This window comes from Columba livia, chromosome 14, assembly GCF_036013475.1.
Source record: "Columba livia isolate bColLiv1 breed racing homer chromosome 14, bColLiv1.pat.W.v2, whole genome shotgun sequence".
Classification (NCBI taxonomy): domain Eukaryota; kingdom Metazoa; phylum Chordata; class Aves; order Columbiformes; family Columbidae; genus Columba; species Columba livia.
In genome coordinates, this window is record NC_088615.1 from 6,957,055 (window position 1) to 6,969,262 (window position 12,208).

General features: G+C 56.8%; 1 protein-coding gene across 2 annotated transcripts; it reads left to right on the top strand.

Annotated features, from left to right (window-relative positions):
* The first annotated feature begins 829 nt into the window (after window positions 1–829).
* Window positions 830–10,415, top strand: CCDC69 (coiled-coil domain containing 69). Of its 2 annotated transcripts, none has more exons than XM_065029764.1 (9): window positions 830–1,209; window positions 6,155–6,243; window positions 6,657–6,817; window positions 7,077–7,152; window positions 7,335–7,408; window positions 7,644–7,745; window positions 7,999–8,118; window positions 8,364–8,461; window positions 9,124–9,531. In XM_065029764.1, the coding sequence occupies exons 1-9, from the start codon at window positions 845–847 to the stop codon at window positions 9,290–9,292; spliced, it is 1,254 nt and encodes a 417-aa protein (XP_064885836.1). In that variant the 5' UTR covers window positions 830–844; the 3' UTR covers window positions 9,293–9,531. The 2 variants fall into 2 exon arrangements, with proteins under 2 accessions (XP_064885836.1, XP_064885837.1); XM_065029765.1 differs by having other exon boundaries at window positions 1,017–1,209; window positions 6,174–6,243; window positions 9,124–10,415.
* Window positions 10,416–12,208: the final 1,793 nt, after the last annotated feature.

The following is a 12,208-nucleotide window of genomic DNA, read 5'->3' on the forward strand; positions in this document are numbered from 1 at the left end:
GCTTGCTAGCCAGGCGGGCGGTGCCGGACCAGCAGTGAAACACCAGCGTGCTGGCAGCCCAGAAGCCACGGGATGATTGGATTTCTCCCAGGGGATATTTGGAAAATGTCAGAATAGAAACTTGTTGACAAAAACTGGCAGTGTTTCCATACAGGCACAGCCTCGTGACCAGGTTGAAACTCTCCTATTTCAGCAGCACTGGGTGGCAAGGTTTTATTTTCAGGTCAGAATGTATGCTCTTCTAGGAATGTTTATTATTTAACAGTATTTAAAAAAAATCATCAGACCCAAAACATTTGGAGGAACCTGCCTTCCCTTAATTTTTAGGCAGGCCACTTTCAAATCCCTGTGTTTCCCTTCCTATTCAGGCGTCACTTCCAAAGTGCAGGATTTCTCCTGGAAAAGGTCACCCTGGTCCAGTATTCGGGGTGTCTGGGATGCTCAAGAGGGGAGTTGCCAGGATGCAGTCCCTCAGGCTGTATGGACCACACCGAAAACCCCTTCCAGCCAGCACAGCTACCCCTGGAGCAGAGCTGCTGCCAGAACACATTCCACAGGAGAAAACATTCCCACTTTTACACAACTACCGCAACACAAGCTTAAACTTCACGGGGTGAAGGTAAAAGGCAGGATGGATCCTGCCTTTGCTCCTCACATCCCTTGTTTCAGGGGACTGGGGTGGATTCACCAGTGGAAGCTCCCTGAGGCAGCCCTGCTCCAGCCGGACCCCAGACATAGTGCAGGAGTCCTGCTCCCCTTTTCCCCCATCCAGGGTGGAGCATCCTCAGTGCAGGGGACCCGGGGGACAGAACATTCGCGGGGCGGGGGCGTCCTACTGCTTGGGATGAAGCACCCCGGTACAGAGGACCCAGGGCGGGGACACCCCGGGGTGGAGCAGCCCCGCCGGGCGCCCAGGGCCAGCCCCGGGGGCGGGCAGGCTGCGGCCGGGGGCCCTGCCCGCGGCTCGGGGGTGCAGAGCACCCTCTCCCGGCGCTGCCTGCGAGCAGCTGCGCGGACTTTTTTGAATTTTCTTTTTTTTTTTTTTTTTTCCTGCCTGCTAGCCCCCGCTGGGGCGGCTCGTCCCGTCCCGTCCCTCCCGGTCCCCCCGGGGGATGCAGCGCCCCGTGCCCCGCGGCTGAGCGGGCTCCAGGCCGGGGCTCCATGGGCTGCACCGGCAGCTCCCTGCGCTGCTGCCCCGCCGGCGGCAAGGTACCGGCTTTGCTGGGCTGGGCTTGGGCTGGGGCTGGGCTCGGGCTGGGCTTTGCTTGGGGTCGGGGCTGGCGTGGGTTCGCGGCTTGCATGGATTTGGGGTTCGCATGGGGCTGGGGTTTGCGTGGGCCCCTGCTTGGACTGCTGGGGAGGTGTGTTTTGTGATCCCTGCCCGTGTGAGCGAAGTGGCTGGGCTGGGCAGTGTGGCTGCCCCCAGTTGCCTGTGACCCCTGGGGGAGCTGGCACCAGGCACAGTGGGTGTTAGCAGCCACCTGCCCTGCTGCACCCTGCGGCACCCCTCCAGGCACTGGGGAAGAGCACCTATGTTATAGTTGAATTCTCGTTTGCTAACACCTACATCATGGGGATGTCCATACTAAAGGGGCGTCCAGCATCTGGGGTGACAATTCCTGTTGGAAATGCTGGTTCCATATAGGGCAAGGATGGGTTGCCCCAGCTAGATCTCTGCCATACTCCCACAGCATCCACCCCTTGTCCGAAAAGTTGTGTCCCCCCTTGTGCTGAAGGTAAAGCTTTTGCTGGGGAACGCTCTGAGTCCCCAGCAGATCTCAGTGCATTGCTCTATACTCAAAGTACTCTTTTGCAAGTTAAGGTCTAGAAAATATCTGCTGCTAATTATTATTATTTTTTGCCATGCTCATGTTGCCTTAGTGCCCCGCCATCAGCCTCGGAATTGTTTGTGAACACAGATGTGCTGTTCGTACTGCTGTCAGTGGGCTGTGGTTGTTGGAGGGTGGCAGGGGCAGAAAGAAAGTCGGAAAGGCCCTGGGGTGCCGCCGTGTCCCCCTGCACGGGTGGCCCTTTGCAGAAGCAGCTGGGAGAGCTCGGCTGCCCGGGACCATGTGGCCAAAGCACAAGCCGCTGCTGGGATGTGTGGGGGGAGCAGGCGTGGAGCTTGCACGGCCCTGGAGCCAGCAAGTGCCTTTATTTACAGCACTTGCAGGCTTGGCTGCTTCTCCGTATCATGGAAAAAATCCCACTCTTCTCCATGTCATAAGATCAGACACTTCTGGGCGGGTTTGTGACTCTTAAGAGCTCGCAAGAAGGGGCATGGGACAGGAAGAAACAGCAGCCCTGAGGTCCCAGGTGTTGAGAGCAGCACATTTACTGAAACGCGGAAATTTAAGTCAGAGTCATTTGCCCACAGACGCCTCCCTTCCTGCACTTACCCACTCTTGAGCTCTTCTGCTCAGCCTCACGACACAGCTCACCGCGGTTTGTGCCCCATCAAACAGCCCTGCTGCTGTGACTAAGTTGTGAGTTAAACCCAAAAGCAGCACCAAAAATCCCCTTTATGGCAAAAAGAGGTAAGGGCAGGCATTGACCCACTTTCTGCCCACCTTCTCGTGTCCAGGGTATGAAGAGGCAGGGTGGGAGACCTTCACCCTCCTGCTGCTGATGGGTGGATTTGCAGAGCTGGTCCCTTGGGGTTGTTTGGGGATGGAGGAGCCCTCAAACCCCAGCGGGGAGCCTGGAAAGACCTGTGATGCATGTCACGGGGCTGGGGGCTGTGGTGGCTTTTGGGGCCAGTCTAAGGCTGGAGGTGACCTTGGGGAGCCCATGCTGGGCTGTGTCTGGTGGGTGGATGGCATACCAGGCACTGCTGCGTGCCCCAAGGGAGGCGGCTTGGCAGCCTCCTCCTTCCCGTCACCGGTCCATGGGCAGCGGGGCAATAAGGATGCACAGGTGCAAGTGCCACACACAGAGCCCAGTCCTGAGCTGAGGGCACCATCCCCAGGTGTCACTTCACCTCCTGGCTCCATCCACCTGTGCTCGGCTGCTTCACATCACCGCTTGCTCTTCAGCCATACTCCTGGCGTGAGAGAGGCCAAGACGCCTTCCCAGAAGATCAGGGCTGAGGCTTGGCTGTCTTCCAGGGCTGGGGTGAATTTATTTTGGAGATATAGGAACTATATGTAGCAGCAGGAGCCAGGGAAAAGTCAGAATGAAAAAGTCGGGGCTGTCAACAACATGAAGAGTTTGCATACAGCCTGCGGTACAGATTTGACTGTACGAGAGGTGATAGTCATCTCGTAACACAACCATCGCCGGAGGAAAAACAGCAGCAGAGTTAAAGACAGGTCTCACGGACCTGTGCCAGCATTGCTCTGGCAGCACTGAGCGTCTGCTGCAGGTCCCAGGGAGGTTTTAGGGTCATGGGCCAAATCCTGTCCCCCCTTCTCCACAGCCACAAAGCAAAGCCTCATCCCCAGAAGCAGTGTCAGGATTTAAAAGCTTGTTTCCTGCCTCTTTGTGATTTTGTTCCCTGACGGTAACATTACATGGTTTAATTGCTTAACATGCTTGTAAAACAGGAAAAGAGGAAGAAAAATACAGTACAAACCCCCACCTCAGGCTAAAAGCTGAAGCAGAGGCTGCAGCCAACCCAGCTGCCTGCACTGCCTGCACGGGGCTCCCCTCCACTGTCACCTTTCGAGGTGCCTCAGGTTCTGCTGGAAATCCTGATTAATCCATCCAGACCATGAGAAATATTCAGTTCTAAGAACATGGATACTTTTTTTTTAAGCATCCTCACAGATTAAGCCAGAGGTTTCTGTGCTGAGACATTACAGGACCAGCAGTGCTGCTGATGGCCAGCACCTGTGGGACATTTCAGGCTGCTTCTTCCTCAGGCCAAAGCCATTCCAGCTGGAGCAACTCCCAGCCTGCTCCTTTTGCATGTAGCGGGTACCAGGAGCACCTTCCATCTCTCCAAAATGCGCTGGGCAATACCCGGGATGTAGGTGCCACATGCTGCTCTGGAAGTGACAGCAGAAGGTGCCTCTGATCAAGTTTTTAGCCACGTTTCCTTTTCACTCTGTTTTTGGAAGTGGAGCTCTTATCCCAAAGGGCAATTGAGTGATCAGGTGTAAAATTAGCTCCAGACACTATTTTAATTGCTCCTAGAGGCAGGAAGGGTGCCTCACTCATAGCCTCAGGGCAGGCATTTAGATTTGTCTGCTGATGCTGGTACACCTCTTGCTCCCTTTTGCCACTTCTGAGTTCAATACAGTTGTCTCGAATCATTCTGCTTGAGCAGCTGAGGGTCTCTGAGTCCCCATCCCACTGGGTTTGGGACACGGAGGAGAGGTGAAAGTGCCCTGGATCCATGCTGGGGACACTGCCTATGCTATGGGGATGGCCAGGGGTGACCAGCCCTGGCTCTGTCCTTGGGCATCACCTTCACCAGCGAGCAGGACACATGCAGCAGAGGTGATTTGGTTTGGGAAGGTGAGGTTTAGGGGTCGCTCCTGGAGGAGGTACCAGCATCCTGCTCTCAGCAAGGCTCAGATCATCCAAAGACCTTGGGGGCTGTTTGACCCTGCCGTGCCAGGACAGTCCCCCTGCACAGCCTTTGCTTTGTCACAGTAAAACCTGGGGGGTGGGAATTTTGAGGTTCTCTTGGTGTCCCCAGGCTTGCAGAGCCCCGACTGTCTCATCCCACCAGACCCCAAAATCCAGCACAGGACATGGGGTATATTAAATAGTAGGTGGATGCACATCAGCATGAGATGGGTGCTGGGGACCTGGGGGACCCTTTGCAGGTAGGGCTGCTGGGTGGGCTTGGCAGCATCACAGGGCACCCCACATTTGCAGAGCAAGTTGTGTCAGCAAGAAGAACAAAACCTGTGAATCCCAATCGCCTGCTGCCTCCTCACCCTGCAGCCTGGGCCACATTCAACGCCTGGGCTGCATTCAATGCCGCAGCCACTCACGCCATAGAAGGGAAGATAAAGCCGGGGCTTCCCAGACACAAGTTTTGCTGCTCTCTCTGGCAACTGCGCTTCCCTCCAGCTTCGGGAGGGGGGCTGCTGGGGATGCGGAGGGAGGGACGCTTGTTTGCTTTGTCTCCCTTTTTTCCCAAGCCAGGCTCCCTAATCTGGTCTGTATTTGGCTGCGCTGCTGTGACAACAGAGCCAAGCCGAGGTGCAGTCGGCACAGCGGGGTCCCTGCACCCCCCGGGCTGCAGGGCTGGTTTTGTGAGGGACTGCTGTTTTTAGGACAGGCTTTGCCAAGGGCTGGAGTGTGGCAACATGTTAGCAGGTGGATTCCCTCACCACAGACACTCATACCCTGCTCAGAAGCACAACCTGGCGATGGGCACTGGGGGCAAGGTTTGCCCTGCACTGGGGACGCGGGGCTGTGTGAGCAGACGAGCTTTGCTTCTATCTTTCGGCAACAAATAAAAATATATCTATCTCTTTTTTTTTTTTTCTCTCCTCCCCAAGTGACTATATTAAGCCCTCACAGGGCTGGAGAGCGTCCCATGGAGCTGTGCTGCTGAAGGCAGCTCCCAGCTCTGGGTTGTATCAGCCCCGCGGCAGCTGCGGGAGCGCACGGCCGAGCAGCACATTCCTGCGCTCCTGAGCTCATTGCTTGTGCCGCCGCCAGCCCTCGCCTGCTGCCAGCCCTGCGCAGGGTCAGGATCACCTCTCATTTATAGTTACTTTTCATTTCTCACTCCTGCTCCAGCATGGGCCATGTCAAAGCCCAGCTGCGTAAAACACCGGCAGAGGGGTGTGTTTGTGGAGCTGCAAGGTGCCAGGGACAGGAGGAGGGTGTCACGGACACGCCAAGTGCTGCCTGCTCTCCCCCACCACGAGTTTTGCTGCCAGAGGGTATTTTGCACCAGCACTGTGTTGGGAGGTTCCTGAGCATCGTGTGGGTTTTCCAGCTGGTAGGTGGCAATGCCATGTGGCAAAGTGGCCAGGACACAGGGAAATGGCACAAGCTCAGGGCTGCCTGCCAGGCAGCACGTGCACACCCATGGGTGCTTGGGGGTGGCAGAGGGTCAGGGAGGCATCACTGCTGCTCGAGCACCTGTGTTTTAGCAGGGCTGAAGGGTGCTCAGCGCAGGGTGCCTGGCTGTGAGGTGTCCTCTGCCTGCAGCCATCTGCCCCCTTTGTTCTCCCCCCTGCTCCAGCCCCCTCTCTCTCCGCCAGAGACAGCTAAAAGCCCAGCAGCAGAGGGGACCAGCTTCCCAGGAGCTCGCAGACTTGAAGACAGAGAATGGTGAGAAGAAAGTGTGTTTTCCCCTGCTGTGCTTTCTCAGTGTGATATTAAAAAGGCAGTAGGAGAGACCCCAGGGCAGCCAGCATGTGCCAGGGATGGGGAGGATGGGGATAATGGCTGCATCCTCCACATGGCACTGGTGCAGGCGGGCAGACATGGTGGCATCCCAGAGATTATAGCATCCCTTCCTCCCAGGCAGAGAGATTGTCCCCAGGGCAGGAAGTCTAACAAGTCCTCTCTGAGCCTGTCATCACCAACCCAATCAGTGAGATGCAGGGGAGGGATTTGTTCAGTGGGAAGAGGACAGGGCCTGAACCCAGGACAAGGTGCTGGCAGGTCAGCTGCCCAGGACACCCAAGCAGCCCAGTTAGCAGAATGTAGCCAGTGCCATTTCAGCCACGTTTGCGTTGCAGCTGATGCCGCCCTGTTGCCTGAGGATGGGAAGGAGAAGGCAGCACTGCAGGAGGAGCGGACAGAGAGCAGGAGACTCCTCCAAGACCAGGAGGAGGAGGAGCAGCTGCGGGATGCCAGCCAGGCAAGGTCCACAAGAGTTGCCCAGGACATTCACATTCAGGTCAGTTGAAAAGGGAGGTGCTGGTGGGGCTGTGGCTGGACAGGGAGGTGTGGCCAGCCAGGACATCCCAGGCAGTGATCACAAACCTGGCACACGCTGGGCTGGGCTCTCCTGTCTTTAGGAGAAGGAAAGTGTTAGAAATGGGTTAGGAAGCCGGGAGCGGTGCGGGTCTGGCAGTGAGTCACGGGTGGGTGGGGAGAGCCAGAGCATCCCTTATGTGGGTCACACGGGTAGGGTTTATTATCTCCCTGCTTCCCAGGTGGAAAAGGGAAAAGACCTGGAGCTAGAGGAGCAGTTCAATGCCTTGAGGAGGGAGCACACAGAGACCCTGCGAGGTGCGTGCTAGGATAGCAGGGCCCCCTGCAGTCCCCCTGCCCCCCACTGCTGGTGCCCCTCCAGCTTCATGCAGGGTTATGGGGACGCTGCCCCCCTGCTCCATGGCACTGTGGGGCTCAGGTGGGGCTCGCTGCCCTGGTGTCCCTGCACTGGTGATGCTCAATTCATGTGCCCCTTGCAGAGCTCTGGAGAGTACATGAGCAGGAGAAGCTGCTGCTGACAGAGTCCCACCACAGGTCCCAAGCAGCCTTACAGGTACCCATGGAGAAACACCTGGGGAGGGGGGTGCTCCTGAAGGGCTTGAGGACCATCTGCTGGCTCTGCCACGGTCCACTGAGCTCCTCAGTGGCCACCTTGGTCCTTTGTGTGCCCAGGGACCATGCAGGCTCCTCCAGCACTGGGGTTACCAGGGTGCCATAGCCCAGCAGTGCCCCTGCTTGGGAAGAAATCCTGGACACCTCCCACCCTCCTTCTTCCCTGGCTGCCCTAGGAGACGATCCAGGAGCTGAATTCCCAGCTGAAGTCCTTCCAGGAGAGGATGAAACGGGTGGAGGAGTCACTCTTGAGCACAGACTACAAGAAGCACATCCAGGTACAGGGAGATGTGGGACCAGTGGCCTCTGCAGAGGAGTGTCAGGGAGGGGACCTGTTCCAGGGTGCTGGCCCAAAGCCAGGGGTGCTTCTCTGATGGATCCTGAGAGCATGTGGAGGGGCTCTGGCCAGGGGGTACAAATGCATCCTGGGCCATGCAGAACTCCACCTGGCCCACTGGGGTCATGTATGAACCATGTCAGACAGCCCGAGTGCCCACCCTGCTGCAGTTGCCCTATCCCTGTGCCCCACAGGAGCACGGCAGCCCCAGCCCCTTCTGGGAGCAGGAGCTGGAGAGCCTGCACTTCGTCATCGAGATGAAGAATGAGCACATCCACGGCCTGGACAAGAAGCTACTGAACCTGGAGAGCGTGGTGGGTTCAAGGAGGGCGTTACCGGTGGGCTTTCTTATTTCCATCTCTTCTTCCCACCTGAATCGCATCCAGAAATTGCAGCTGAAGCAGAACTGGATAGAGCCTGGTTCTTCCCTCAGAGTGGGGAGGGAATGTGGGTGCAATGCCACCATGTTCCTACCAAGCCAGTTTTCCCCCAAGATGGCACAGCGGGGAGGTCAGAGGCACTTTCCGACTCCCCCCTCACCCTCTTGTCCCCCTTCTAGGTGGAGAGGAACCTGCTGCTGGAAGAGAAGGTGAAAATCCTCCAGCAGGAGAATGAGGACCTGCAAGTTCGCACCCAGAACCACTTGGTCATGGCTAGGTAAGCACTGGTCCCACGCATCCACTGGTACACAGTGGCAGCGTGACAGCAGTCACAGGTGGCATCACCAATGTAGGAAGTGGTGACAGCACTGGAGCCCTCAGCACAGGGCAAACATAGACCTGACAGAGAGGGGCCAGAGAGGGGCCACAAAAATAATCCAAGGTTGGAACAGCTCTGGGAGGACGGGCTGATAGAGCTGAGGTTGTTCAGCCTGGAGAACAGAAGGCTTTGGGGAGACCTTATTGCAGCCTTTCCATACTTAAAATGGGCCAATAAGGAAGATGGGGACAGACTTTAGCAACAGGACAAGGGCTGATGGTTTTAAACTGAAAGAGGGGAGATTCAGGCCAGACATGGGGAAGAAACTTTTTACACAGAGGGCAGTGAGAGCCTGGCCCAGGTTGCCCAGAGAGGTGGTGGATGCCCCATCCCTGGAGACATCCCAGGCCAGGCTGGACAAGGCTCTGAGCAACCTGACCTGGATAAAGATGTCCCTGCTCATGGCATTGGGGTGGCACTGAATGAGCTTTGAAGGTCCCTTCCAACCCAACCCATTCTAAGATGCTGTGACAGCAGGGTTTGGGGAATACATCACAGTCCATGGTGCCCCCGGGTGCTCTGCAGGGAGCAGAGAGGGCTAACACGCCATTTGTCCGCAGGCAGCTGTCGGAGGAGCTGCTGGCCGCCCGCGGGGCGCTGGAGAAAGAGACCCAGCTGCGGGAGCAGGCTCGCCGCGAGAAGGAGGAACTGCTGTATCGTGTGCTCAACGGGGGAGACGGCTCCCCCTTCCCCACGGCTGCCGGCGAGGTGCCCCTCATGGCCACGTAGCACACCTCCAACCAGCACCATGCACTGCCGGGGGGGCTGTCAGGGCTCTCCTCCGGGCACAGGAGCCCGGGGCTGCTCTCACAAGTGCCCCTGCTGCTGGGGCAGGCCCTGTCTGACCAGGGCGATGGAGCATTTCACAGGACACTTGCACCTGCCTTTCTCCAGCCCATGCAGGGCTGCAGGGGGTCCCCAGCCACCCCTCCACCCCTTCCTCTTGTGGGAAGTTGTGGTGAGCATTCTTGGGGTAAAAGGGGTCAGCCAGGACACACATGCATTGGGCTGGATGCCACCCAGCACTTGGCTCTAAGCATAACCAGCATCAGTGCTGCTAGGGGGCATGGAGGTAAGAAAAGGTCATGACTGGGATAAGAAAGGGACAAGCACGGGAGGATGAGCAGGGCGCTGGGGCCATGGTGCCATTAAGGTACCTCACTTTCTGTGGAGTATCCCTGGGAAGCACATGGCTGAGCCCAGGGCTGAGACATGGAGGCTTTCATGGGGTAGCAGCAAAGGGCAAGAGGGTACCTCTGCCACCTCCAGCACCGCCCTTGCCACCGACTATGTCAGCCTGTCCCATTTTGGGGCTTGGCCTCCTGCTCAGGCTGCTCTGAGCAGGTACCACCCATTCCACCGTTCCCAGTGAAAACAGGGCTGCCCCTGCCTGGGGAGGGGGTCAGGCAGGGATCCCCCTCACACCCTCCTCCACCCCAGGGGTTGCCCAGGCAGGCTCCCACTGACTGCCACACAGACACCAAAGCCTCTTTGCCCCTGCTGCCCAACAGCAGCAACACCAGCCCCATCTTCTCCCCCAAAGCCGGGCAGATTCTGCACACCTGGAGGTGCACATGTGGGGAGCAGAGCATCCTCCAAAGGGGAGTAGGTTTCAGCAGTGGCCATCAGCAGATCACATCCCCATTGGGGAAGATGCTGCCAGCACAGTTGCAGGTTGGGGCTGGATGCACACAAGCACTTTTCACTGGGCTCACAAGTGTGGTGGGACAGTCACTGCTCCAGCGGTTGTCACTGGCCTGTCCCCTCCCCTGTTTAGCCAGGGGTTGTGTGTATGTGTGTGCACCAGGCCAGTGTGCTACTGGCTGTAACAATTACAAGTCTGTAAGAAGAAGCAGCCTCAAGATTCCCTTATCAATGGTTTTGGGGACCAGTGTGGGAGCATCTCATGGGGGGGCATGTGCCTTTCACCCAGGGCAGTGGGACGATGGGGAGGGGTTGGAGGAGGCCCCACAAACCCACAGCAAGAAAAACCTGGAAGAGGTCCACACTGCTGGTCCCCCTTTTCCTGCTCCTTCCCTTGCTTCATTCATTTCAATGGGCTCTCAGCAGAAAGCAGATCCCAACCCTCCCAGCACCTCTGTGTTACCCCGCAGCCAAGCAAAGTCCATGCTGCACACTTCAAATCCCATGATCTGCTACTTACAGGGCCAGGGACCTGGCTGGAAACCCTGCTTACCAATACATCCTAGCAGCACTAAGGATCACAGGGCTGTGCGGTCCTTGCTGCAGTGGGGAGCCTGGTGGGACAGCAGTGCCCAGCACCCCACCCCACAGGATGGGGCACTGTGAGTCCTCCTAACACTTGGACCCCCAGTCTCTGGGGTCAACTCTTGTGTCTCCTGGGGCCTGTAGAGCTGCTGCCCATGGTCAGGCCAGCTGGGGCTGCTTTCCCCCCCCAGCAGCACCCACTCTCTGCACAACACCAGTCCCACCCAGAACACCTCACCTTCATAATTTTTCCATCTTGTGCAAAAGAAGCTACCTACTCTGGCCATCCTTTGGGCAAACTGCTCCAGCTGCAAGCTGATGGGGAGGGTAAGCACTGGGCAGCCCCAGTAACACTCCCCTTAAATTCCTTTTGGGAGCACCCTGGTCCTTCTCTCATTGACCACCACTCTGGGCTGCACAATGGGAAATCTATGCAGAAATATTTTTCCTGTAATGCCTTCCAGTTCACACACATGAGCCTGCAATGCTAATAGGCTCAGGGGCATCAGTAAGGTAGTTCAACATTTCAGAGTTGCCTGTACAAGTAGCAGGGGGAACTCCTTTCTCCATCCCTATTACCTCACATCAGGAGGTGCTCCCAATTTGTGGAGCAGGTTTTAGAGGAAAGCCAGGCAGAAAAAGCAAAAATACAGCCAGGTTAGGATACAGGGCTGCATGCAGTTACAGATGTGGATGTACCCAAACTGACCTGTCCCTGGTGAATATGGAGAGAGATGAGCAGGTCCACAAAATAACTGCAGCAGCAAGGCAGAGGAGCACAGCCCCAGCTCCCAGCAGCAGAGCCCTGAGGCTGCCCACAGTTCACCAGTGTTTGGGCACTAGGACCCCAGGTGTTGCCTAAACCTTGTCACAACCACATTGCATAGAGAGAACATCCTTAGAAAAAGGAAAAGAGAAATACCTAACTAGGCTAAGTACAGCTGAGAGCAGAGCAAGCAGCAGCACCATCCACCACTGACTTATCCAGCCTTACCTCAGGGGGGGTGCAAAGGTGCAATGAGACCTGGGTACACCTTAACAGAAAATTAAACAGGTACTAGGAATAACCCTGATGCAGTACCTCCCTCTTGAGCAGCAGAGTGAGAGTAAAGGCTCAACTAGGTCTGGGGCTGGGCTTAAGTGGGGTCCAGGACTGTGTGGGTGTGAGTCCCAGGTGAGGCTGCTCAGGGCCAGTAAGGGATATAAGTGCCCTCAGGCTCCAGCACAGCTGTTTTGTAGGGCTGCTTTTAGGAGAGAAAGAGTACAGGGAAAGCTATGTTGTGATCTTGAGAGAGGAGAATCAAGTCTGGCTTTGAGGTGGGTCTGACAGATTGTATTTAGCAGTGAGGTGCTAACTTCGATGTTATTTTAAATAGTGTGCAGGTTGAGTCTGCTCACAATATTTCAGGTTAAAAG

What these genes read in the sequence shown, in the direction of transcription:
- CCDC69 (XM_065029764.1), top strand. Translation starts at nt 845, where the DNA reads ATGAAGCACCCCGGTACAGAGGACCCAGGGCGGGGACACCCCGGGGTG. An exon ending in GCTGCCCCGCCGGCGGCAAG is followed by an intron (nt 1,210 to 6,154) that starts GTACCGGCTTTG and finishes CCCCTGCTCCAG; the next exon opens with CCCCCTCTCTCTCCGCCAGA. An exon ending in AGACTTGAAGACAGAGAATG is followed by an intron (nt 6,244 to 6,656) that starts GTGAGAAGAAAG and finishes TTTGCGTTGCAG; the next exon opens with CTGATGCCGCCCTGTTGCCT.